This window comes from Pelodiscus sinensis, chromosome 5, assembly GCF_049634645.1.
Source record: "Pelodiscus sinensis isolate JC-2024 chromosome 5, ASM4963464v1, whole genome shotgun sequence".
Lineage (NCBI taxonomy): Eukaryota > Metazoa > Chordata > Testudines > Trionychidae > Pelodiscus > Pelodiscus sinensis.
Genome location: NC_134715.1, coordinates 4,529,196 through 4,551,566, shown reverse-complemented (window position 1 = coordinate 4,551,566; position 22,371 = coordinate 4,529,196). Strand labels below are relative to the sequence as shown.

General features: G+C 49.8%; 3 protein-coding genes across 3 annotated transcripts in view; 2 read left to right on the top strand and 1 right to left on the bottom strand.

The window, feature by feature from the left end:
- The window catches only part of LOC142829495 (uncharacterized), a 151,382-nt gene that overhangs the window by 32,834 nt on the left and 96,177 nt on the right, over positions 1-22,371 (bottom strand). Inside the window, exon 3 of the mRNA XM_075929175.1 lies at positions 12,818-12,905. The gene's annotated coding sequence lies outside the window, so the exon portion shown is untranslated. The remainder of the gene's footprint in view (positions 1-12,817; positions 12,906-22,371) is intronic.
- LOC102444463 (sulfotransferase 1 family member D1-like) lies at positions 2,933-21,479 on the top strand. Its single transcript, XM_014574735.3, has 9 exons — positions 2,933-4,230; positions 5,076-5,129; positions 8,355-8,503; positions 8,638-8,763; positions 11,114-11,211; positions 11,467-11,593; positions 12,872-12,966; positions 16,528-16,708; positions 18,481-21,479. The coding sequence occupies exons 3-9, from the start codon at positions 8,365-8,367 to the stop codon at positions 18,585-18,587; spliced, it is 873 nt and encodes a 290-aa protein (XP_014430221.1). The 5' UTR covers positions 2,933-4,230; positions 5,076-5,129; positions 8,355-8,364; the 3' UTR covers positions 18,588-21,479.
- The window catches only part of LOC102459338 (sulfotransferase 1 family member D1-like), a 37,608-nt gene continuing 35,656 nt past the window's right edge, over positions 20,420-22,371 (top strand). The window contains exon 1 of the mRNA XM_075929303.1: positions 20,420-20,546. Within this exon, the coding sequence (XP_075785418.1) occupies positions 20,523-20,546 (24 nt within the window). The 5' untranslated portion in view covers positions 20,420-20,522. The remainder of the gene's footprint in view (positions 20,547-22,371) is intronic.

Here is a 22,371-nt window from a genome sequence, read left to right as displayed (position 1 = left end):
CACGAATCTCTTGCAGCCACAGTAGCATTGAACACTGATTCGACTTGCTCTAGAATTTTTTAGAAACCAACCCTAGTATTTGGACAAAGCTTTAGTCTCAATGCCCCATCTGTAAAAATGAGGCCATAATCCTTCTGCCTTCCACCCTTTTGTCTACTTAGCTCATAAACTCATCAGGAGAGGGACTTGGGTCGTCCAAGTGTGTGTACAGCACCTAGCACAATGGGGGCCCAGGGGTGTCACAAAAGCAAAACATTAACCTGTTAGAACTTCTCCAAACATCACAAAGTAGCCGAAGTGTCCATTACAACGTTCTATCGGTCACCTTCTCCAAACCTGCTTCCTTTGTGAATGTCCATTTACAGACAGCACGTGGATTTTCAAAGGCCTGGAGCACAATGAGGCACTTTGAGACTCTCTCTCGAAGCCCCAAGTCCAGTATTCCAAAGAGCTCAGCTCGCACTGGCCAGCTCACTGGAGCGGCCGGGTGCTGCAAGGGCCCTAGGAAGACACAGCTGAAATCCTGACAGTATCACCCAGGAGCCATGGTAGAGGCTCCGGCCTGGAGTAGGAGGGCTGGCTAAGGCGAGGAAGGACAGCTCCACTCCCAGCAGATGCTCCCTGCAGTAAGAGTGCCCGTATTAGACGTTGCAAAGACAGACAGCTCCCTTCCAGAGCCCAACCGCTCCGGAAGCGCCAGACTCTCCAGCCCTCTCCCAGTCGGCACAGGCCCTGGGACTTTGGCTCGTGTCTGAGGGGGTCAGGACAGTGCTATGAACAGTTGCAGAATTTCTGCCGGCTGCTGGCACCTGCCTCCTTTCTCCACCAGAGCTCGCTGCTGCCCCAGCTGAGCTGCACGTGCCTTCCCTCCAGGCCATGGGAAGGAGCCGCTCTAGGGCAGAAATTTAGCCTGGGCCCTTTCCGCACGAGTCCCGAGGCTGCTGCGCTGATACTTGGCAGGAGGGGGACGCGTGTGCGGCTGGGGATGCAGCTGTCAGCGAGGCAGCGAGAGCCAGGGGCAGGCAGCCAGAGGGCTCACGAATCTCTTGTCGTTCTGCCCTGTAGGGGAAGGGACGGAGGCAGGAGTCCCAGGGGAGAACAGTCTCACAGAAGAACCTGGGCCTCTCACCTCCTCCACTGTTGTCCCACAGCAAAGCTAATGGCTCCTGAGCCTTTGCCCAGGACTTGCCATTAGGGTTACCAGGTAGCTTCACAAAAAATACAGGATACACTTGATCTCGGGGGAGGGGGGAACGGCACCGCCCGGGAGGGGAGCAGAGCTGGCCAGGAGGATGTGTGTGGGGGGGGGAAACCAGCTGGCGGGGGTGGGGGTGGGGACAGCAGGGCTGGCTAGGGAAGATTGGGGGGAGGCCGTCGGGGGCAGCGGGGCTGGCCGGGGGAAATGGGGGGAGGACCAGCCGACGGAAGCAGGGCTGGCCACGGGGGAGAGCGGGGGGAGAGAATCGGCCAGTGGGACTGACTCGGGCGCACACAGATCCCAGGTCGCTACCCGTCCCGTGCACGGGCCCGGCGAAGCTCGAGTGAGTCCGGCCCCGGGGATTCCCCGCCCCCCGGCGTAGTTGTGTACTGCCTGGCTGGTAGATACATCACGCAGAGTGAGCATGACGACCAGCCAGGCAGTTTGCAAATACGTACTGATGCTCCTCATAATAAAACTGACCTAATTAGAAAATACTGGCCATTTTATATGTATTTTCTTAATTTTTTTCCCCAGACAGACCCCTCAAATACCAGAGTGTCCAGTTCAAAAGCGGACACCTGGCAACCCTACTTGCCATACTTGTCTAGGCAGGAGGGGAATGTTCCCAGGCGCTGTTCTCTCACGGCTAGCTAACAGTGAGGCCCACAGGCTCTCCAGAGGCCAGTGGCGGAGATAAGCCGGCCATTGGCAGGAAGAACCGCAGACACACACGTTCCAAGCCCGCCAGTCACATCCCGCTCACAGGGTAGTGGGAAGCAGGCGAGGGCCTCTCTCGCCAGGCGCGGCGATGGGCCTGCGTGTGGAGACGTTCCCAGAGGGGGCGGGCTCCCCAGCCCCCCAGGGTCTGTCCAGGTCAGGCGCTGCTCTGTGCAAAGGAGGGTCCCAGAGAGCGGGAGGCGGGGCCGCGACCCTCTGCGAGCTGCCTGTGGTAAATGGTGATTTGGGCAACACCCCCCTCCTGTTGGGAGCCTGTCCCCCTTTCCCAGCCTGCCTCAGCCAGGGGGCGCCTGCCACGGAGCACCCCTACGCCATGGCTAGCGTTGCTGCTGGGTACCAGTCGCCCCATCCGGAGCTCCACGCAGCAGGCAGAGACACCTAGTGGCTACCTGATGTACTGCACGTAACCTGGCTCTTGCTTTCCCGGGGGCCTGCCCCCATCCACGTCGGGGGGTCCTGTGTGGGCCTCAGCAGCAGCCTGGCGTACAGGGAGGCTGGGCAGCAGCAGGGATCCCTGCTCCGGGGGGCAGGCTCACTGTGTTCAAGGGACACGGGGCAGTGGGGAGGGAAGGGCTACAGGCAGCACTCACTGCAAGCCATTGGAAACAAGCCTCAGAGCCAAGAGCCGCGGAGCGAGGCTTCAGCCTCAGACAACCCGTTCCCTCGCCTCACCGTGCGGTGCCCTGCCGGAGGAGCGGTCCAGACCCCTCCCGGAGTACGGCTGGGAACAGGGGCGGCAGGTTTGTATAATTTCTGGCAGTGCCCAGAACAGGTGCATGTCCCACCCCTCTGGGAGGGAGTTTGGGTGCAGGAAGGGGGTTGGGGTATGGACTCTGGGCTGGGGCGAGGATGGGAGTTTGGGGTGCAGCAGGCAGGCTTCTCTGGGGCAGAGACGACGCCCCCCAGCCCTCTCCCCGACAACAGCAGCGAGCTCTGGAGGAGGGGTCCCCTCTCTTCCCCCTTCCCCTGGCATGACACTCATCCAAGCTGCTGCTCAGGAGGTCCAGCCAGGCTAAGCCCCCCCCGCCCCACACACACTCAGAGTTGCCTGCCAGGGGGCTGCCATGCACCTCCTCCCTCCAAAGCAGCCACCTCAGCCTGCCCCAGCACCAGACCCTTCCAGCCGGCACTGGCCAGCAAGGGAGCACAGTGCAGAGCTGCAGGAGGCAGCCGCTTGCTGTCCAGGGTGGGCAGGGCTGCTCTGGGGAGGCACTTGGGGGCAGCAGGATGGGCCAGGGGATGCTCAGGGGAGGTGCACAGGGGTGCCAGGGCAGGGCTGGAGGAAAGACCCAGCCCCGAACAGTGAGAGAGCCAGGCCCTAGGCCAAATATTCCTGGAGACCATGGGCCCATATAACTCGCCGCCCATGGCAGGGGACAGAGACTATGGGGGCTCACAAGGGACACACTCATTCTTTCAAAGGTTGTGGTTAACCACCAGAGAGAGTTATGCCATTTCCCAGCTGTCTGTGTGTGTGGAGTGTACATTAGTCACTGATGGGTGTTGAGGAGTTTTCTTTCCAGCATAGTCATCTTCCTCAGCCCATAGCTATGGAGTCTAAGGACACGTCTACATTTATGTGTGGATCAATCTTCTGGCATTCAATTTAGCGGGTCTAGTGAAGACCTGCTAAATCAAATGCTGAGGGCACCCTTGCTGGCACTAGTACTCCTACTCCTCACAAGGAGTAAGGGAAGATGATGGGAGCGTTTCTCCCAGCAACCTCCCACTGTGGAGACGGTGCCAAAGTTCAAATTGAGGTGCATTGATTCCACCTATGCAATTAACGTAGCTGGAATTGCCTATCTTGATTCGAACTTAACCCCTAGTGTAGACCTGGCCATCGATTTTTTTAAAGCCAGAAGCCACCATCTTCAATTCAATCCCTCCCCGTTTCCTGCTGTTCCAGAATTGCGTGCAAGACAAAGGTTGCAAGGAAACGGCCGGGCCAAGACTTGAAAGCGATACGTATGCAGCACAATGCCAAGCTAGATGGAGGCACTCGACAGGTGCTCCATGGGAGATGGGCGCCCAAGGACAAGAGGGAAAGTATCCGGCTACAGCTGGTTTCATTTAGCCTTTGGCCCTTTAAACAAAATCCAGGGTGGAACCAGGAAGTGAAAAGTCAATAAATAGTTTGTTAACCTTGTTGAGGCCTAAAAGGGGGGTAAAAAAGGGAGACTTGGATCTGAAGAAACTCAGAGCTACTGCAAGAGAAGGATCAACCCTAGGAAATAAGCAGCAGAGGGGTTTCCCTGAAATTAAACCTGTGGAAGGCCCCTGAAATCCAGGTATTATACTGCACAGACAGAGAGAGGGCGGGATAGGTTTGCATTTTCATTCACACCAGGGCTTATTTTTGCTTCTCTGAGAGGTGTCCTCGATCCCCTTTAGGACCTGGGCAGAAGAAAGTGTGTGTGTCTGATCCATTCTGTGCGCACTGTGCAAGCCCTTAAAATGGTGATCTGCTTGACTGCACGCTGGCTCGGCTCTGACACAGACTAATTAACAGAGCAGTTCCCCGAAGCGCAACAGCACTCCCGTCCAAGAATCACTCAGCGTGTTCCAACTGGGAAATGCACTTAGCTTTCCTGAAATCGAGAGCCCCCTCTTGGCCATTCCTGAATCCCACACTCGTTTTGATAGTACAACACAGTGTGTGGCTTGGCCTTGCTTTTTGCACGTGCAAATCTCATTGAATAGGTGTTTTCCCCCTAAGCAATCTGTTGGGGAGAATAGCATTGCGCTTAGTTTTATCCTGAGTCGTGCCATATTTGACCTTTCTAGGAATTATGGTCGCTCAGTTTTCATTTAAAAAAAAGTTTCTAACCTTCATGACTGCAAAGCTTGGGTCTGAGTGGACCCAAAATACTAAAAACAAACTCCAGAAGGCAAATAGAAAGATTCCAATTTTCTTACATCATGATTGTAAACCAGTCTGATAACCTGATTTTTGAATGCCTGGGGTTGATATTGCACAAAGGCCCAAAATGACAATGCAAGGAAACCAGTCAAGCAGCAAGGGTTAATTCCTTCAGCATCAAAAAGGTTCTCTCTATTAACCCAGATTGCACAATTCAGCATTTCTTAGATTGCTAATTAGCAATAATAAAACCAGTGACTCTGGCTTTTATAGGAGAGAGGTGAAGCTGGTCTGAAAGGGAGAGAGATCCTCTACAAAAAGAACACGGTAAGATCTATTTCTAATGTATTGTAGACACTTGCTTTTCAGAGAGTTAAACTCTGCAACTTGTTCTTTTTGGAGTCTGCAACACTTTGTTAAAGTGCGTATTATCCCCTTAAAAATGAAGTAAAAGATGGACAGAGACAAAAAGAAGCCAGCTCGTTTGTAGTGTTGTATTGTTAGTCCAGGTTCCTCCTGCAATGGAAAGAATCTTATCAAACTAGTGGATTTTGGAGTGGATCTTTAAAGTCTGCCAGTCTAAAATTCAATCTCAGATGTTAAATGGGGTAGAGAGATGGAACCATAAACAGCATAGAATACATCATGCTGAGAAAGATCCCAGGTCTTCTCACACAATTTTCCAGCAGCAGTGTAGAGAGGAGAGCATGGGGAATTATCCAGACAGAAGGCATTTGTTGTTGTTTTCTGGTGAAAGCTTTGGGATTTAGAGGAAGGTCCTCTGCTCTGATTATACCTGTAGGAATGGTGTGAAAAATGCAACATTCCAGCCTCTCTTTCTTCATCTGGAATCTCAAAACATCCAAGATACCCAGAATTAAATAAAGACTTTTTTGGGGAGTCTAAAAGTTTACATTTCATTTTTTAATCAAGCAAGTCTACCGAGAGGGACGCTCAAGAGGATCTTAGTAGAGTTTATGTAGCCACGGTATCACTTTGCCTTTCCGGAATTAAAACCTCCGACAGGCTGGAAATAAATTTGATGATGTGTTTAGTCCATTCCAGATGGCTTTTTGCTTGCTAATGTTGTGGCCCAGTTAAAGTAATTTGCCGATAATTTGCATCCATTGGTTTTTAAATTCTATCTTATTTCTAATGAGCCAGTGCTTATATGCTCGGTTGAGTCTATTTACTCTCTTTTCCCTTGTGTGATTTTGAAAGCTGACGGATGTGACTATTTGGTTTTGTAGTAATGAAGACTGGGTGGGAACAACGAGTGGTAATATTCATTTCACAAATGTAACATTTTTTAACTGGGCTTTAGCTGCATGATACTCCTGAAAATCTTACTGAGGGCACAAAAGTGACATTGTGAGGATCCTCCGTTTCTAACAGCCTCTCTTCTATTCCAGTGATTCATTTGACATATTATAACCCAAGCATGTTGCATTAACCACTTAAAAATGCATCCTTTTTAAAACACAAGAAAAATGTACCCCCAATACTGTTAAATTAACGTTTCATAACGGCCAGAACACTCATTCAAATTCTAGGCATTATAAATATTCTTCTGATGCCCTCACACACCATGCGGTCAGAATTCTATCCATTTTTTCATAATAGAATGTACCTTGAGACCATAATCCTTACAAAACGTACATGCATTTCGTAGCTAGGTGCTTCTATGGATCTCACTACCATAGGGTTCTGAGCACTTCTCAATCTAACACCTCATGAGGTAGATCAGCACTATTCTCCTCCTTTTACAGAAGGCAGGCACTAGAGAGGCTAAGTGAGCTGCCTGAGATCACACAAGAGGTGTGTGGCAGAGAATTAAACCCGATCTCCCGAGTCTCAGCCAGAACCCTAACCACTGGAACATCCTGCCTGTTAAGAAACAGTATGTAAAATCATGAGTTTGTGGAAGAGCAGAGGTGCATTCTGGAACCAACCCAGAAGGCAGTTAGTAATATGTGGGTGTTGTAAATTGGGTAGCATGATAATGAATGAGGAAAGATTAAATGGGCACTGAAAAAACAGGCTGTTCCTCTCCCAGAACATGAACACGCCTATGGTTTTAAAGCATCTGGGTTTTTGCAAAGCACAAGTCATGTTGGTCTGGGCGTAGCCAATGATTTAATTTATCATTCTTTTATTATGTGGTATTATAACTAACATGCAATCTTGCATATGACCATTGTATGCTAAATAGAATTCAACAGTAGAATTATAGAAGCATAAGACTGAGCTGTAGGTAGAGGGAACATTCATGTATTAGACACACATGTAAGTTGGGTTGAAATGCAAGGCCTGTAGATGGAAACTGGCAAGATTTTAGCTTTGCTATACTAGGCCAGAGTGTTGAGGAATTCTGACATAAGTAAGTGGCCAAAGAATAATCCAATGCCTAAGATTACAGGGAAAGATGTGCCAATGGATAAGTTTGTAAAACATTAACAGGAAAAGTACTTTTTTGTTTACAAGATACCAGGTAATCACTTTTTCCTAACACACGCCCTAACTGCAAAGTGCAATATTCTCAAAAATGCTAATGAAGAACAGTCAGAATCACATTATAAACGAGGATCCCTAGATGAGGAAAACTGAGCTCCCTTTGGGAAACTCCAACAGGTACCATCCCTGTACTGATGATGGATCCAGGAGAGCCCCTAGCACTGTGGTAGTTCTGAGTATAGCTATTTGTAGGATTGCGAGGTGTCTGGTTTTGAACTGAAGAGTCTAGTATTTGAGCTTTCTGCTTGGGAAACAAATTGAGAAAATAGAAGTGTCCGGTATTTTCTAAATACGATAGAATGTCGATTGTGATGTAATGTCAAGTGTGTCTGGGATTTTTGTTGAAACCAACTGGCAACCCTAACATTTGTGATGTGTGCATAGGTCTGTATAGAATGCCGTTACGCATAGGTAAGCATAAAGCACATAAGAGAGGTCACTTTTACTCTGGTAAGCTCAAAACTTTAGCAGTTAGAGCCAAACCCATGCTGGTATAATACTCCCTTACAAAACTCACTTGAAATAAAAGCAAAGGCTACACTGGGCTCTAGTGGAACATTTCCAATCTTAACTCTTCTCTAATAAAATTCTGTTGAGTTTGGTTTTGTTTTTTGGTTTGGCAAAGTACATTGATTTATGTAAGAGACACTAATGAAAACGCAGGTCAGTTAACCAGTACCTGCAAAACCTCACCCTTACTGGGTAAGTGGTTAATCAGCAGGCTGGAGTGGCTCCCCACCCATGGCACCCTGGCTTGAGAAGCCCCCGCCCATGCAGTGGCAGACTCGGCCTGGCTGGGCCCACCATGCCACGCTGCAGGTGGGGAGCTGCTCCAGCCTGGCCAGACCCACTGCATTGCATGTTTCAGGTTAACTTTTTAAATGGGATTTTATATCCCTAACGACAACAGGATTTGACTTCCTCCGCCCCACTGCTTGGAAACCAGGGTTAGTTCCCTGAGGGTAGGAATGTCTTCCATATAGGTATCAGGCAAATAATGAAAGCCATTTAACCCGTTTTTTCTTCACCATAACTCAGCCCTTCCATAATGGAAAATGCACAAAGGCAGGAATTAGGGAGTATCCATGGAATCCCTCTCTATTCCTATTTTGTGGAGAAGTGGGCCCAGGTGGACGCATTCCAGGCCAGGCCAGACGACCTTCTCATCTCCACCTATCCCAAATCAGGCAAGTCACGATAAGCATGTATATAAATATTGTGGGGAGGGAGGAAGACCCCAATTTTGTACACCCCTCCTCCCCCACAGTAGAAGACAGCATGCACTTATTTTTGAAATGTTGCCTTTCGATCTACTTTCCAGGCACCACCTGGATCAGTGAAATTGTGGACATGATCTACAATGACGGGGACGAGGAGAAATGCAAACGGGATGCAATTTTCAATCGAGTCCCTTTCATGGAAATGAGCTGCCCTGGATTAATAAGTGGTAAGAGTAATACGCAAGATCAGACAAATGCAAAAGTCTCCTCCCATAGGAGCCATGGTAGGAGGAGAAGTAGGGATGCTGGCTCTGGGCTGATTCTAATACCGTGTGGAACTCACACTCAAGAACAATGCAGCTGGTTTTAGCGTGTCTTTGACCAAATCGGGTGGCCAGGTGCCCAATTTTTTACCAGAAAGTCCAGTCAAAAAGTGTATCTATAGACTGGACACCCAATGTCCAGTTACTGCAGGTGAGAAATGCAAGGAGTGCCAGGTCATTACCAACACTAGCCCCTACTCAGCCGGGGCTGCCTCCTACCAGTATCAAGCAGCTGCAGCTCTCAGCCACGGCTTTGCGGGTGAGTTCCTCCTGACCTAGGCAGGGAGGTGGGAGGGGGAAAGTAGTGAGTGGCAGGAAGGTGGGGGGAAAAGGAGCGGAGTGGATGGGGGTGGAGCCTCAGGAGGAGGTGGCAGGCAGGCAAGATTCCAGCATTCCTGCTAGCGTGTCTGGTTTTTAAATATTTCCAGGTTGGCAATCTTATACCCAACCCAGACACCTACCGGCTCTACAGGATTAAACGTTGACTTCCCTGACCCAGTCAGCATGACATTGTCCCAGCTCTCCTCCGAAACCTGTCTTAAAAACTCATTTATTTCCTGCTTAGTCATCATACCAAAGCACAAACGCCGTCAAAAAAAGTTGTGATCCTCGTGTGCACTGTGTCCTGCTTCTGGAAGCCAGAAACTCAGTGAAACGGGGCAGCATTAGGGGCAGATCTTAAAGAACGCAACGCTCTGGGAGTCTCATGACATGGAGTAAAGGGCAGTCATGCTACTTTTGTTCCTTACCCTAGCCCAAGTCCCTGCCCGTCTTAAGCTCAGAGACTCTGATATCTGGGAAGCACTGTCCCGCACTGGCAGTGCTATATAAAAGTAGCACATTTACCCAGCATTGCTCGGGTCCTTGACTCATTTACATTTTGTTAAATCAAAGGAAAACGTACGCACTTTATTTAAATGATTGTATATTTCAAAACCAGGGAGCAAGAACAAAGTACATAGTTCATCTGCCCCAACCCGTGTGAGGAATGCAGCAAACAGGGCACTTTCCCCTTGCTCACTGACAAAGGGGAACAGCCAACAATGGCCCCTTAGAAATCGGGGGTGGAGGGGGGGAGGGAAGCAATGCAGCCCTCCCAACTTCCGTAAAGGATGTCTGAGGGGGTGGAAGGCTTAGGGCTGGGGCAGTCGCAGACAGGGGATGGCTCCCAGTGAGCCCCTTTCATCTGCCTCATGATTTTGTCTCTTTTCAGTACGGTTTTCTGGGCATATCCCGTTGTCCTGGCACAACCAAACCCTGACCTTGCGTTAAGTTAGGGCCGCATACCAAATTTGGTGGTTCTAGCTCTTACCATTTAGGAGGAGATCTTGACTAAAGAGACAAAAGCAGAGACAGACAGACAGACAGACAGACAGACAAACAGATGCTCTCAAGTAAATAGGAGACCAGGGTCTCTCTTTCCTTTTACTACCACTAATCATAGAAATGTTGGGCTGGAAGGCACTTTGAGAGGCCATCTAGTCCATCTCTCTCTGTGGAAGCAAGACCTAGCATGCCCAAATCATCCGTGGTAGGCCTCGGTTCTCAAAAAGGTGGGGAATCCACGGCCTCCCTGCTAGTGCTTAACTAAAGAGTCATCAGCAAGGCCAAGATCGGCTAGGACAGAGGCCTCTCGAAGGAAGTGGAAAGAGGCAGGAAAGCCATCCCAGACAGCAGCAGTTGCCGAGAGAGCAAGCTGCACCACCACGGTTGCAGGACTGTTTGGTGGAAACCAGAGCTACATGAGCAGAGGCAGGGGGGGAAGTAACCAATTTCTTACAGGGACGGTCCTATCGCAGCCCGGTCCCTGTCAGCTCTTTCCAGAGCTTCCTTCTGGCTTTTGCCACAGCTCAGCCTGCTCCTGCTGTAGCTGCGCCCTGGTGTGTCCCCGCTTCCTTTCACCTCTGAGCAGAGGGGGCGGGCAAGGTCCGAGAAGCAAGTGCTGCTGTGGGCCCCGGGATGGGAGTTAAAGAGAAGATACATTTAGACTGGCGCCTGCAAGGACCCAATCAGTAAGGTGCCACAGGACTCCTCGCCGCTTTTGCAAATCAGTGGAGTTGATCTAAGACTCGAGTGCACTGGAAAGCGGCCCACAACGTGAGAGCTAGGCTGGGGAGCGCAGGTACCTGCCCTTCCCTCCCTCTGAACACCATGGAAGGAAGCGGCAGGGGGTGCTGACTCATTCCCCGGTGAGCACAGGCTGTCGATTTAAGGTGTTCCAGATGATTCCTTTAACCCCTGGTGTATTTTCCAGGCACGGAGCAGCTGGCCACGCTGCCATCGGCTCGAATAGTGAAGACCCACCTCCCAGTTCAGCTCCTCCCCGTCTCCTTCTGGGAGCAGGACTGCAAGGTAACCAGTTCCAACCTCCCAAGAGAGACTTGGCAAGGAAGCACTGGGGCAGCCCACCTACTCCTGCAGCTGCCTTCCAGCAGCATCCAGCACCTGACACGTCAGAAAGGCAGCCTCCCCAAAATTCATCTGCCGTGTGCGCAGGGATGGTGTTTGTGCTGGGGCAGAGAGACTCCCTTCCAGATCTAGGCAGGTTTCTGTCCCTTCAGCCCCTGCTAATTCAGACTGCCCTGCGGTCCCTTCTCTGTCCCGCAGATGATCTACGTGGCCCGAAACGCCAAGGATGTGGCTGTCTCTTATTATCATTTCTACCTGATGGCAAAGATGCATCCAGACCCTGGCACCTGGAACGAGTTCCTGCAGACGTTCATGGCTGGGAAAGGTAGGCGCAGCCACTGAGAAACCACAGCAACAGGTGCGGCAGAGGAACGTAAACAACAGAAAAGAGATTCACCTATCACATCCTGGGCACGAATCCAGGGACGTTATTCCGTTGGGCTGTAAAGGGTCCCATGTCAAGGATATCCCCTGGCACGAGCCTGAAAGAACAGCAAGTTCCTATGGGCAGGGAGGCCACATTAAGCCACAGCAATGTGGTGCAGTGGTGAGGGCACTGGCATAGGACTAAGGCAAGTTCTAGTCCCAGCTCTGCCACTGAGCTGCTGAGTGACCTTAGGCAAGACACTTCACCTCCCTGGGTGACCTTGGTTTAATCACCACTCAGTGACTTCATTCCCCTCTTATCCCTGGGGGCTGAGGCTCTGTCTCAATGTGTGTAGCACGAGAGGATCCCACGAGGCCACTGTTATAGAAATCAGTCTTATCAGACTATGTCCTCACAAGCCTCCCCATCAGGAACAGAGCCCAAACGTTTCAGTTTCAGGTCTGGAGCCAGGAATCCAAACCCACCAGAACATTGACATGTTACTCAGAGGAGTTTGCAAAGCACGGTTAAGGCCAAAATAGTAAGGGTTCTTTCACGCTGGCATTGCCACGGGGCCCGACGGCGCCGCGCAGACACCGTGCGCACACACACAGCCGCGCGGCTCTCACACAGTCACGCGGCTCCTCCCCAGACTACACAATCTAACTGGACAGAACACCCAGCCGGACAATGCAGAGCAAGCATGTTACCTAACTTGTGAGTGAACTTTGTATTAATCCTCCCCCCCAAAACCCTTCTCTGCCACTTTAGCTTTTTTGTTCTGGAGTCTCCACGGATGGGAGGTTAATCTGGAAGGAAAGAGGACGTCATGTGATGAAATTTCCAGAAATCTGGCCAGACAAAACTGGCAACCCAAGCAGGAGCCCTAGGCAACCCAAGCAGGTCTTGGAGTCTGGGCTCCAAACAGTCTGAATGTCTACACCGCTATTTTTAGCCCTGCGTGGTCAGCCCCAGGCACCTGAGGCAGCTGATCCAGGCTCTGAGACTCAGTGCCCCAGGTTTTTAAATCACAGCGCAGACCTACCCTTAGATGCCTGTAAAAATCCCAGCTGGATGTTGAAGAAAGAGTGCATAATGAATCCACAAACCACATGGCCCTCAGTTCCATCCAGCCTGGTTCAGCCATTGGGTGCAGAACTGGGAGGCTCTTAGAACCAGGACCTGCTATGACTGTCTCTCTCCCCTTCTTGCTTGCGTGGTTCAATCTGGCTGCAGTGGCTTACGGATCCTGGTACGATCACGTCAAAGGCTGGTGGGAGAAGAAGAAGGACTATCGAATTCTGTTCCTGTTCTACGAGGACATGAAAGAGGTGAGGAGGGGAAGGGATGAGCAGATTGTCAGGGGACCCCGCTCCAAATGCCTCCTTTCTCTATCTAGGTGTGTGTAGGGCTCCACTCACTGTCCTATCTGAACCCATCCCACTCAGCAACAGGTGTGAACTCACAACGCCCCGTACACCTATTAAACTCAGCAACTGGCAGATGGATCTGCCTAGAGGGAATCTGTGCCAGACCTAGGAGTTGAACATCTCCTCTGTCCCAGTCCAGAAACCCAGCCAGCCTTCTTCTCCTGCGTGGCCGTTTGCAGCGCTGGCTTCGCTAGGCGTGGAGGGGTGGCTCTGCAGTTGCCTGTATTAGGGGAACACACTTTGCATTTGGCTTTGAGGCACACTGACATGCAGCGGGACTAGTAACCCAGCAGTCCGGTAAGCAGCACGTTCAGGGCAGACCTCAGGCAGCTAGTTCAGCCTCACGCTTCCCTCCTGCAGCTGCCACCCACCGAAATGCCAGTGGAATCGGCGGACTCCAGCAAGGGTTCATTTGAACCTTGGTGTTTTATGATAACGGAGTAAACGATCCCTAAACGGCTTGGCGGTTCTAGTCCCGGTGGTTTAGAAAGCAGGGATGCCAGGGAGGCCTTTCCCCAGACCTGATTTTAGTCTGGTCTGTACACGGGGTGCTGTGGAGAGGCACAAATGCCATGGGCAGGAGAGGCAAGGGGCCAGCAGCGACTCAGGGGCCGGGCAGGGGCCTGGTGCCCGCAGCAGGGGTTGTCCCCTCCTCCGCACTCCCTAGCAGCAGTAGAAGAGGAGCAACACCTCCCAGATCACTGCATCCCGGGTGCGTTGCTCAGGGAAGGGGGTGGGACGGCTCCCCACAATTCATTGGCAGGAAGCGGAGCCCCACGGCTGGGGGGAGCAGAGCGAGCGAGGGCTGCGTTGCTCCTTTCCCCGCCCCCGTCGCTGCTGGTGAGGGCGGGAAGGAGGGTCGCCCTGCTGCTGGCACCTGACCCGCCCCTCCTGGGCCACGTCGCTGTGGGTGGGGAGCTTGGAGGAAGAGGAGAGGCGGGGGTGGAGCCGAGGAGAGGACAGACTGGGCCTGGGGCAGAGTGGGGGTTGTCTCAGCTCTTCCCTGGCCCAGGGGCGGCGGTGGGAACCAGTCATGTGGCCGGTGCCCCTCCTGACCAGTTGCGCGTGTCTGTTCACACTCCCTTTTGTGCCCCCACCAACACCAAGCGGAGGTGGAACTAGGAGGCGATGGAGTCTCCATCTCTCTCCTCTCGGTAACACAAGTCCCCCCGCCACATGCACACGTCCTGGCCCTGATGGCAATCAATTAACAGGGGCTTTTCTTCCCCTGCCCTTTCTTTTTCACACCCAAAGTACAAACAAAGAGCAAAGGGGCACCAGGCTTCACCAGAGCCAGTGCGATATTGGGGGGGCCTAATGGACCTTTAATGCATGGCAGAGCCATCCTTAGGCATTGCCCTGTCTCACATCTTTGCACTCGGCCGCACAGCAACCGCAGATTACACTCTCTGAAGCTCCTAGGGTGAACAGAGGGAAGTTTTGTGACTAAGCACAAGAAGGGCGTCAGGGGAGCTTACGTCTGTCCCGCTCTGCATCGGTCGCGTAAGGCAAGAGTTTCAGACACACTCAATTCAGAGAGCAGGCTCTCCAGAAACCCCCCCTCCTATTCAGACACGGACATAAGGTGCTAGATCCCTGGTTCTCAACCTTTCCAGACTCCTGTCCCCCTTTCAGGATTTGTCTTGCCTACCCCAAGTTTCACCTCCCTTGGGAACTAAGTGCTTACAAAAGCCTGTCATGAAACCACAGACGTGTCACCACACGCCATTCCCAAGAATCAGCAAACTTTCCCAGTTTGTCAGTATGAACCTTTACTTCGTATTGACTTCCCTGGTGCCTTTTATGTAGCCTGAATATTGAGATGAGTTGAGATACCCCCAGAAGATCTCTGTGTACCCCCATGCAGAACCCCGTTTGGGAACCAGAGATAGATGGCTGGCAGTTGTAGAACCACACCCATAATGTGGGGGAGGGGTGCAGCTGAAATCTATATGGGAGCTAAAGCTGCTGTGGACACAGTAAACCTCCACAGAGAGCTGAGAAATCTAGGGGGTAGATCTGCTAAGGGGTGTTAAAGGCCTTGAGGGAGCGATAACATTCAAAGGCAGGAAGAAGTCAAACCATTCAGCTGCAAACTGCAGAGCTGGCTTCATAATCTCGCAGAAGAAGCCACGTGGGGCAAGTCTGGGAGTGGAGTGTGTATACAGAGTTTTACCTGCATAGCTTGGCTGGTTATTTTCTTTGTGTAGAGAATTCTTTGGCTATTCTTCCCTTAAGGCAAGGCATTTTGATTGAGCTCTCACTGGAACTAGAAGCAGCTACAGTAGCCATATGGCTACCCACCCAGACTCCACATGAAAGAGAAGGGGTGCGTGTGTGTGTCTAAGGACTGTTATTTATACCTTTCCACAGCACCACCTGGTGCTCAGAGAAAGCCACAGCTGTGGCTTCTAATTGAAGAGCAAGAAACTGATTAATATTACTTGGTAGGTTTGTTCTGTCTTTGCTTGCTTTGGATTTGGGGTGGTGTGTTGGTAAGGGCAGTGCTTTTTTTGTAAGGGGAAAGGGGCCAGTACTCCAGTGTCAAAGTTGTTGGGAAAAGAAAGAAAGAAAGAAAGAAAGAAAGAAAGCCGTGCCACATGTCCCGAGCCACACCACCCCAGGAAATAGGTGGCAGTACACCAGAGGGGAATCCCATTCAAGGGAAGATGGGAAACTAGGTGCCGGTACACCGTCCCAGTGTGAAATGTCACAAAAAAAAGCACTGGGCAAGGGACCCTTATTTCCTTGTGGCTGGAGGAAGCAAGATGGGCGGGTGTTTTAAGAGGAGTAAAAATACACCCAAAAGAGTGAAAAAGTACATAGAGGAAGCTGTCTGTCTAAAAGCAGTAAGGGATGGATCCATGGGATTATATAGCAGGGCTACAGCTTAGCTGAGGTGAGAGTTTAGGGCTGGTGAGACTTTGGTTTAAAGGTTTCAGCTAGCTGCTGTCTCCTCCTTTAAAGGGGTGGCTGTTTCATAGGGCTGCCTGTGCTAAAACATGAGAAGCTTACTTAGTGCTCTTCTAGTGAGATTTCAAATGAAAGCAACTTACTTTTCATATTTACAATGAGGTTTGACATTTTTTCCCCCTCCTCTCTCACCTGCTGCTGTGAGTTTGTACCCTCTGCTTTCAGAACTATGTAGCAGCCCACGTGATAAATGGAGTGTTCTGCCGGAAGATAGTTATAAGGGATAGCAAGCCTTTGGGGATCTTTGCTTTTTTTCTGGGCTCTTGAAATCACTGGTTATTGTGAGGTGTCGCCCATTAAAAGAACTGGTCTTTGCTCATCAGAGGCCTCCTCCACAAACTACTTTGGTCTCTGGATCAGGTCCCAAGTGAATACAAAAGAGAGCGGTCATGTTCTACCAACACATCCGAGAGTGGCTAGGAAAACTTGTACTCAGTGATATGTTACCCCTCATCATGCCTCACCACCTGAGGGTCTTTCTCTTGGCAGGATCCAAAGCGTGAAACAGAGAAGGTGATCAAGTTTCTGGGAAAGGAGCTGAAGAAGGAAGTGGTGGATAAAATCCTCCACCACACATCCTTCCAGGAGATGAAGAAGAATCCTACTACCAACTATGAAATGATGCCAACCTGGGCTATGGACCACAGTGTGTCTCCATTCATGAGAAAAGGTAAGAGTTCCTTACTGCAGTCATAAGTGGTATACAGGAAAGACTAGTAAGTAAGATGAGGAGAAGTGGAGGGAACTGGGCATATTTAGTCTGCAGAAGATAAGAGCGAGGGGGGATTTGAGAACAGCCTTCAATTCCCAGAAAGGGGGGTTCCAAAGGGGGTGGAGAGAGGCTGTTCTCAGGGGTGACAGATGGCAGAACGAGGAGCAATGGTCCCAAGTTACAGTGGGGGAGGTCTAGGCTGGATATTAGGAAAAACTATTTCACTATACAGTGGTGAAGCATTGGAAGTATTGCCTATGGAGGGGGTGGAATTTAGGACTAGCTGACTATCCGATAAGCAAATAGAGGCAGCAAGAGGAGGGGAAAAAAGGGGTACTTCAAAGCGGCAGCGCCATGTGGAGCCTGGGGTCAGCTGGGGAGTACCCAGCTGATCCGGGGCTCCAAGCCACTTTGAAATGCTATGCGGAGCCCAGGGTTAGCTGGGGAATCCTAGCTGATTCTGGGCTCCACATGGCATGCCAGCTTTGAAATGTACAAGAGTCCCCAGTGGGGGCTCTTGTGCATTTCAAAGTGGAAGTGCAGCATGGAGTCAGGAGTCAGTGGGACTTCCCGGCGGCCCTGGACTCCATGTGGTGTTCCAACTTTGAAATGTACAAGAGCCCCCGCTAGGGCTCTTGTACATTTCAAAGGCGGAACACGGAAGTGCCTATCGACTACACTACTAGTAAATTAATCACTTTAACACCCTTAGGTGGAATCTCCATCCCTAGAGGTTTGTAAGTCCTTGTTTGACAAAGCCCGGGCTGGGATGATTGAGTTGGGGTTGGTCCTGCTTTGGGCAGGGGGTTGGACTCGATGACTCCTGAGATCTCTTCCAGCCCTGGAATTCTATCATTCTACGATAACAGCGGGAGCAGCTTTCTACATCTTTTACTAGCTCCTGATTCCACTTTTACAGGAAGGGAAATTCCTGGGGCCAGTGTTTTACCCTGTGAGACAAATCCATCTAATTGTCACGCTGCCTATGGAAGGCCCATGTGCATATGGAGATCCGGCCACTTGCATCTCCCATTGGCTGTGGATTGCCATCCCCAGCTAATGGGATCCGTGGGAAGCAGGGCCACATTATGACTTTCGTGGGCCATAGGCACTTTTACCTTCGTGGGCCCCTCCCACCATAATATCAATATTAAAAATTATTTTTGATACAACTTTAAATACTTCAACATTTTATTTTTTTTCTGTTTTAGGCAAAATTTAATAGATTTTCGTGGGCCCTAAAAGTTTCATTTTTTTCTGATGTGAGAAAAAAATTAAAACATTTCCTTCGACCCTAAATGTTCATTTTTTATCTTCTGATTTTAAAAGAAATTAAAACATTTTCGTGGGCCCCTAAAAGTATCTTGGGCCCTAGGCACTGTGTCTAATGGATAAGTTGGCCCTGGTGGGAGGTGGTGATCCATAGCCGGTGGGAACTGCAGGTGGCCATGCCTGTAGACGCGGAGGTAAATAAAGTTGTTGCAACCCATCGGCGGCTAATTCTAGTGAACTGCATCTGGCCTGTGGGCTCCTTACTGCCCACCCCTCATCTAGGCACTGAGGACACCAGAAAGCTGACTTAGGATTCTGTCTGAACAGCACAGTGCTATGCTAGGGCCTTTGGGACTATCCTTGGGAAAGACGACACCAGAAACAGAACCTCAGAAGTGGAGCAGAAGCCCAGCAGGGGAGCATATGCTAGCTGTTTCATTTTTTTTTCTTCCCACTAGGGATGTCGGGAGACTGGAAGAATTTCTTCACCGTGGCTCAGAATGAGATATTTGATGCGCATTATGAAGAGCAGATGAAAGGCTCAACGTTCAGATGCCAAATGTAGACAAGAAGAAAGGGCTTCCCTATGTTTCATCAGAGACATGCCAGCTGTCTACATACTAAGTGATCTAGAGTGCCTGGCCTTAAATGAGGCTATTCATATAACAGGCATCATGGACACTTGGTGGACTCAGGATAATCAAGGGGCTGTGGTAATAGCAGGGTACAAAACATGTAGGAATGGTGGGAGAGTGGCACTTTATGTGAAAGAAAGCACAGTCAAGTAAAGTAAAAATCTATAACGAATCAAATCCCCACGGAATCTCTATGGATAGACATTCCATGCTCAAAAAATGAGCCGAGCAGTAGGAATATGCTACCGACCACCTGACCAGGAAGGTGATGGTGACTCTGAAATGCTCAAGGAGATTAGAGAGGCTATGAAGACAGAACACGCAATCATTGTAGGGGGTTTCAACTGTCCTCATACTGACTGGGTACACGTCACCTGAGAAGAGGAGGATGCAGAGGTAAAATTTCTCGACACGTTAAATGACTACTTCTTGGTGCAGCTTGTCCTGGAACCTCAAGGGGAAAGGCAATTCTTGATTTTAATCCTAAGTGGAGCGCAGGATATGGTCAAAAGGTGACTACAGCAGAACTATGAAGTAATAGCAATCATAATGTAATTAAATTTAACATTCTTGGCGGGCAGAAAATGCCAAAGAAACCAATCACAATTGCATTTAAGTTCAAAAGAGGAAACGACACAAAACTTAGCAACAGTGACAAGAGTGAAATGCCTGCAAACTGCATGAAGACTATTTACATGCGCCATAACTGAGGTTCAAACTAAATGTACTCCCAAATAAAAAAAAAAAAATACAGTGAAAGGACCAAAAAAAAAAAAAATCTACCATGGTTAAACATCAGAATAAAAGAGATGGTTAGAAGCTAAAGGTCAGCCTCTAAAAATTGGAAGTGAAGTCCTAGTGAGGAAAATGGAAAGGAGCATAAACTCAACCGAGACAAGTATCAAAGAATAATATGACAGACCAAGAAAGAATTTGAAGAGCAACTAGCTAAGGAAACAAAAATTAACAGGAATTTTTATTTAAATACATCAGGAGCCGAAAGCCTGCCAAACGGTCAGTGGAACTACTGGATAATTGTGTTTCCAGAGAAGTAATCCGAGATGACAAAGCTGTCTCAGAGAAGCTAAATTAATGTTTGAATTGCTCCACACCACAGAGGATGTGGGGGAGATTCCCTGTGCCATTCTTCTTAGGTGACAAATCAGAGGAGCTGTTGATTGAGTTGTCAGTAGAGGAGGTTTTGAAACCAACTAGTAAATTAAACAGGAGTAAGACACCAGTTTGTAAGCTGATTGTTGTACTGGTGGGAGACACGAACTTTTGAGCGGACACAGAAGTTAGCCCAATGAGAGATATCACCTTCCCCACCTTGTCTCTCTTTGTGAACTATTGTGCATTGCACCCCCATTCTCGAGACTTCCCTTCTTATTCTGTGGTACAACGATCAGCTGAAAAACTGCCCCTTTCATAGAGAACAAAGCTCTGTCTTTAATTGCCAGTCACTGATTTAATATTCAGAATCTCCACTGCACTGGAAAGCTGAAGAACTGAGGACAGTTTAGTTGGGGGCTTTTAATCAGTTGATGGGAGGCAGCGATCCCTTTCTGAGCAGTAGCTCTTATACCCAGGCAGGCTTTAGCCTTCTGCTTCCAAGCTGATCTCACATCCTGTTTAGTGCTGAGAACTCCCGTCTATGAAAAAAATCTTTGATCTCCAGTCAAAAATCCACTTCTTGGAAATCCAGGCGAGCCAGCCTCTCGTTCTTGGAAGGCAAATGCTGCAACCTAGTGCCGGGGAAGAGAAAAGAGCACAGATGATCCTAGAAAACAGCTAGTGAAGTAGAAAAGCTGCTGGAAGCCCACAAGTAGGATTGGGATCCTAGTCTCCGAGCAAGGAAAAAGCCTATGGCAAAGCCAACTGAATACACTGTAAGTTCCCCAGCTTTGCAGCACAAAGGGGTTTTTAACTTTGGATCAGAGCATAGTGTTTATAGCAACATGGGTTTCTTATCAGTGAAATGGGAAGTTCCGATGAGCTGAGAAATTGGAATGAAAGCCAGTCAATAGCAGCCTTTGGAAGAAGGACTCTGTGGTGAGTTTTATGATGCAGTCAGGGAGGCAGAAATGAGTATTTTGAATTAAGAAACTTGTGACCCAGAGATCTCTGCATGTCAGCTGGCAGGGAGGACAGAGAAATGCATGGGGATTTTTTTTTTACAGGGATTCCTGAGTCGGGTGTGTGGAATAGTTCACCAAAGCGGGCATGTGGGCTCTTAACCAATGGACTAGGAAAATCACAGCAAAATGTGTGTACAGCTCTCACTTACGGGGTCAGGTATCTATACAGAAAATATGTTAGTAAGGTCTTAAAATGAAGGCAGTTCACAGGGAGGTAACTCAACTCAGACATGTTCCTTTTAGGCAGGAGATGATAGATGTCTATTTCCCTGCATGGTCATATGCGTGCTATGATTTGTACACCTGACAATGTTGGATCTATTTTCATACTGAACCTCGGGCAGAAGAAACGATCATGAAAACCACCAAAGAGGAATTTCACAGGCTGCGAGGAACAGTAGGGGGTGTCTGGTTTGTGCCTAAAGACAAAGGATGTTTAGGGCATTACTGGGGAACCAAAGGACATGCAGAGAACTCCTGGTCAAGGAAGCAAGATAACAATGCCTTTGTCTTATGGAAGGAGGGTCACAGCCAGCCTGGCTGTGAAATGCTGTGAAGCAATTAAGTTTAGAATGTGCGTTATGATTGTGTTTTATTCATAACTTTTGGTTTCCAATATTTCTACCTGCTCTCACTTGCATCTCTGAGCTGTGTTAAATAAACTTTTACTTTATTTGACTATAACCATGTGTCAGTGCTGGGTGGGGAGCTGAGACGAAACTGATAAGCAGGGCCACTAGCCAAAGAATTCAGGGGAAAGGGCAAAACTTTGCTGGCAGAGGCTGCTGTTAGGGCTGCTCCCTGTTTTCGGCATAGGCCCAGTCACACGGGGACGGCTGAGAATAGCAAACGTACGTGCCCACGTGTGCAAAGGGCCTCTTGCCCAAGAAACGCTCACACAGCGTGTTCCAGGAGCACTCACCTTTGAGAAGCAGGACGTTCTTGTGGATAAGGCAGTGGGCTGAAACTCAGGAGATCTGGCTTCATGTCCCAGCTCTGCCACAGCCAGCCTTGTGACCATGGCGAGTGCTAGCAACAATACCTAGTTCTTACTGAGTGCTTCCTAGCACCAGATTTCAAAGCACTTGACAAAGGAGCTCAGCATTTTTAATCCCTATTGGACTGGTAAGGGAAACTGAGGCACAGAGCAGTGACGTGATGTGCCCAAGCTCAGCCCATCACTCGGTGTCTCAGTTCCTCCTCCATTCTCCAGCTCTTGTCTGGTTTGACGGGGGAGGAGTGGGAGGGGGAAACATGAGGCCCAGGGGCCAGATGTGGCCCCCGACTTGCCTGGATCCGGCCCCTGAGGCTCCCAGCATTAGGGAGCCTGCATTGGGGCTCCCACAACGCCACTGCCCCATCGCAGGGCTGGAGCACACACAGTCTACTAGGCTGCCTCCCACCCCAGGATTTGGTGTGGGAGGGGCATGTGGGAAGTGTCTTTCTTCTCCTCTGTCCGGGGCCATGTCAGTGAGGGCTGGTTTTTTGTTTTTTGCTTCTCTCCTGTGTGCGGCTCCTGACTGATTTTTCTGTGGGTCAGTGGCTTCCCCATTCCTGGCTTAGATGTCACCTCTCA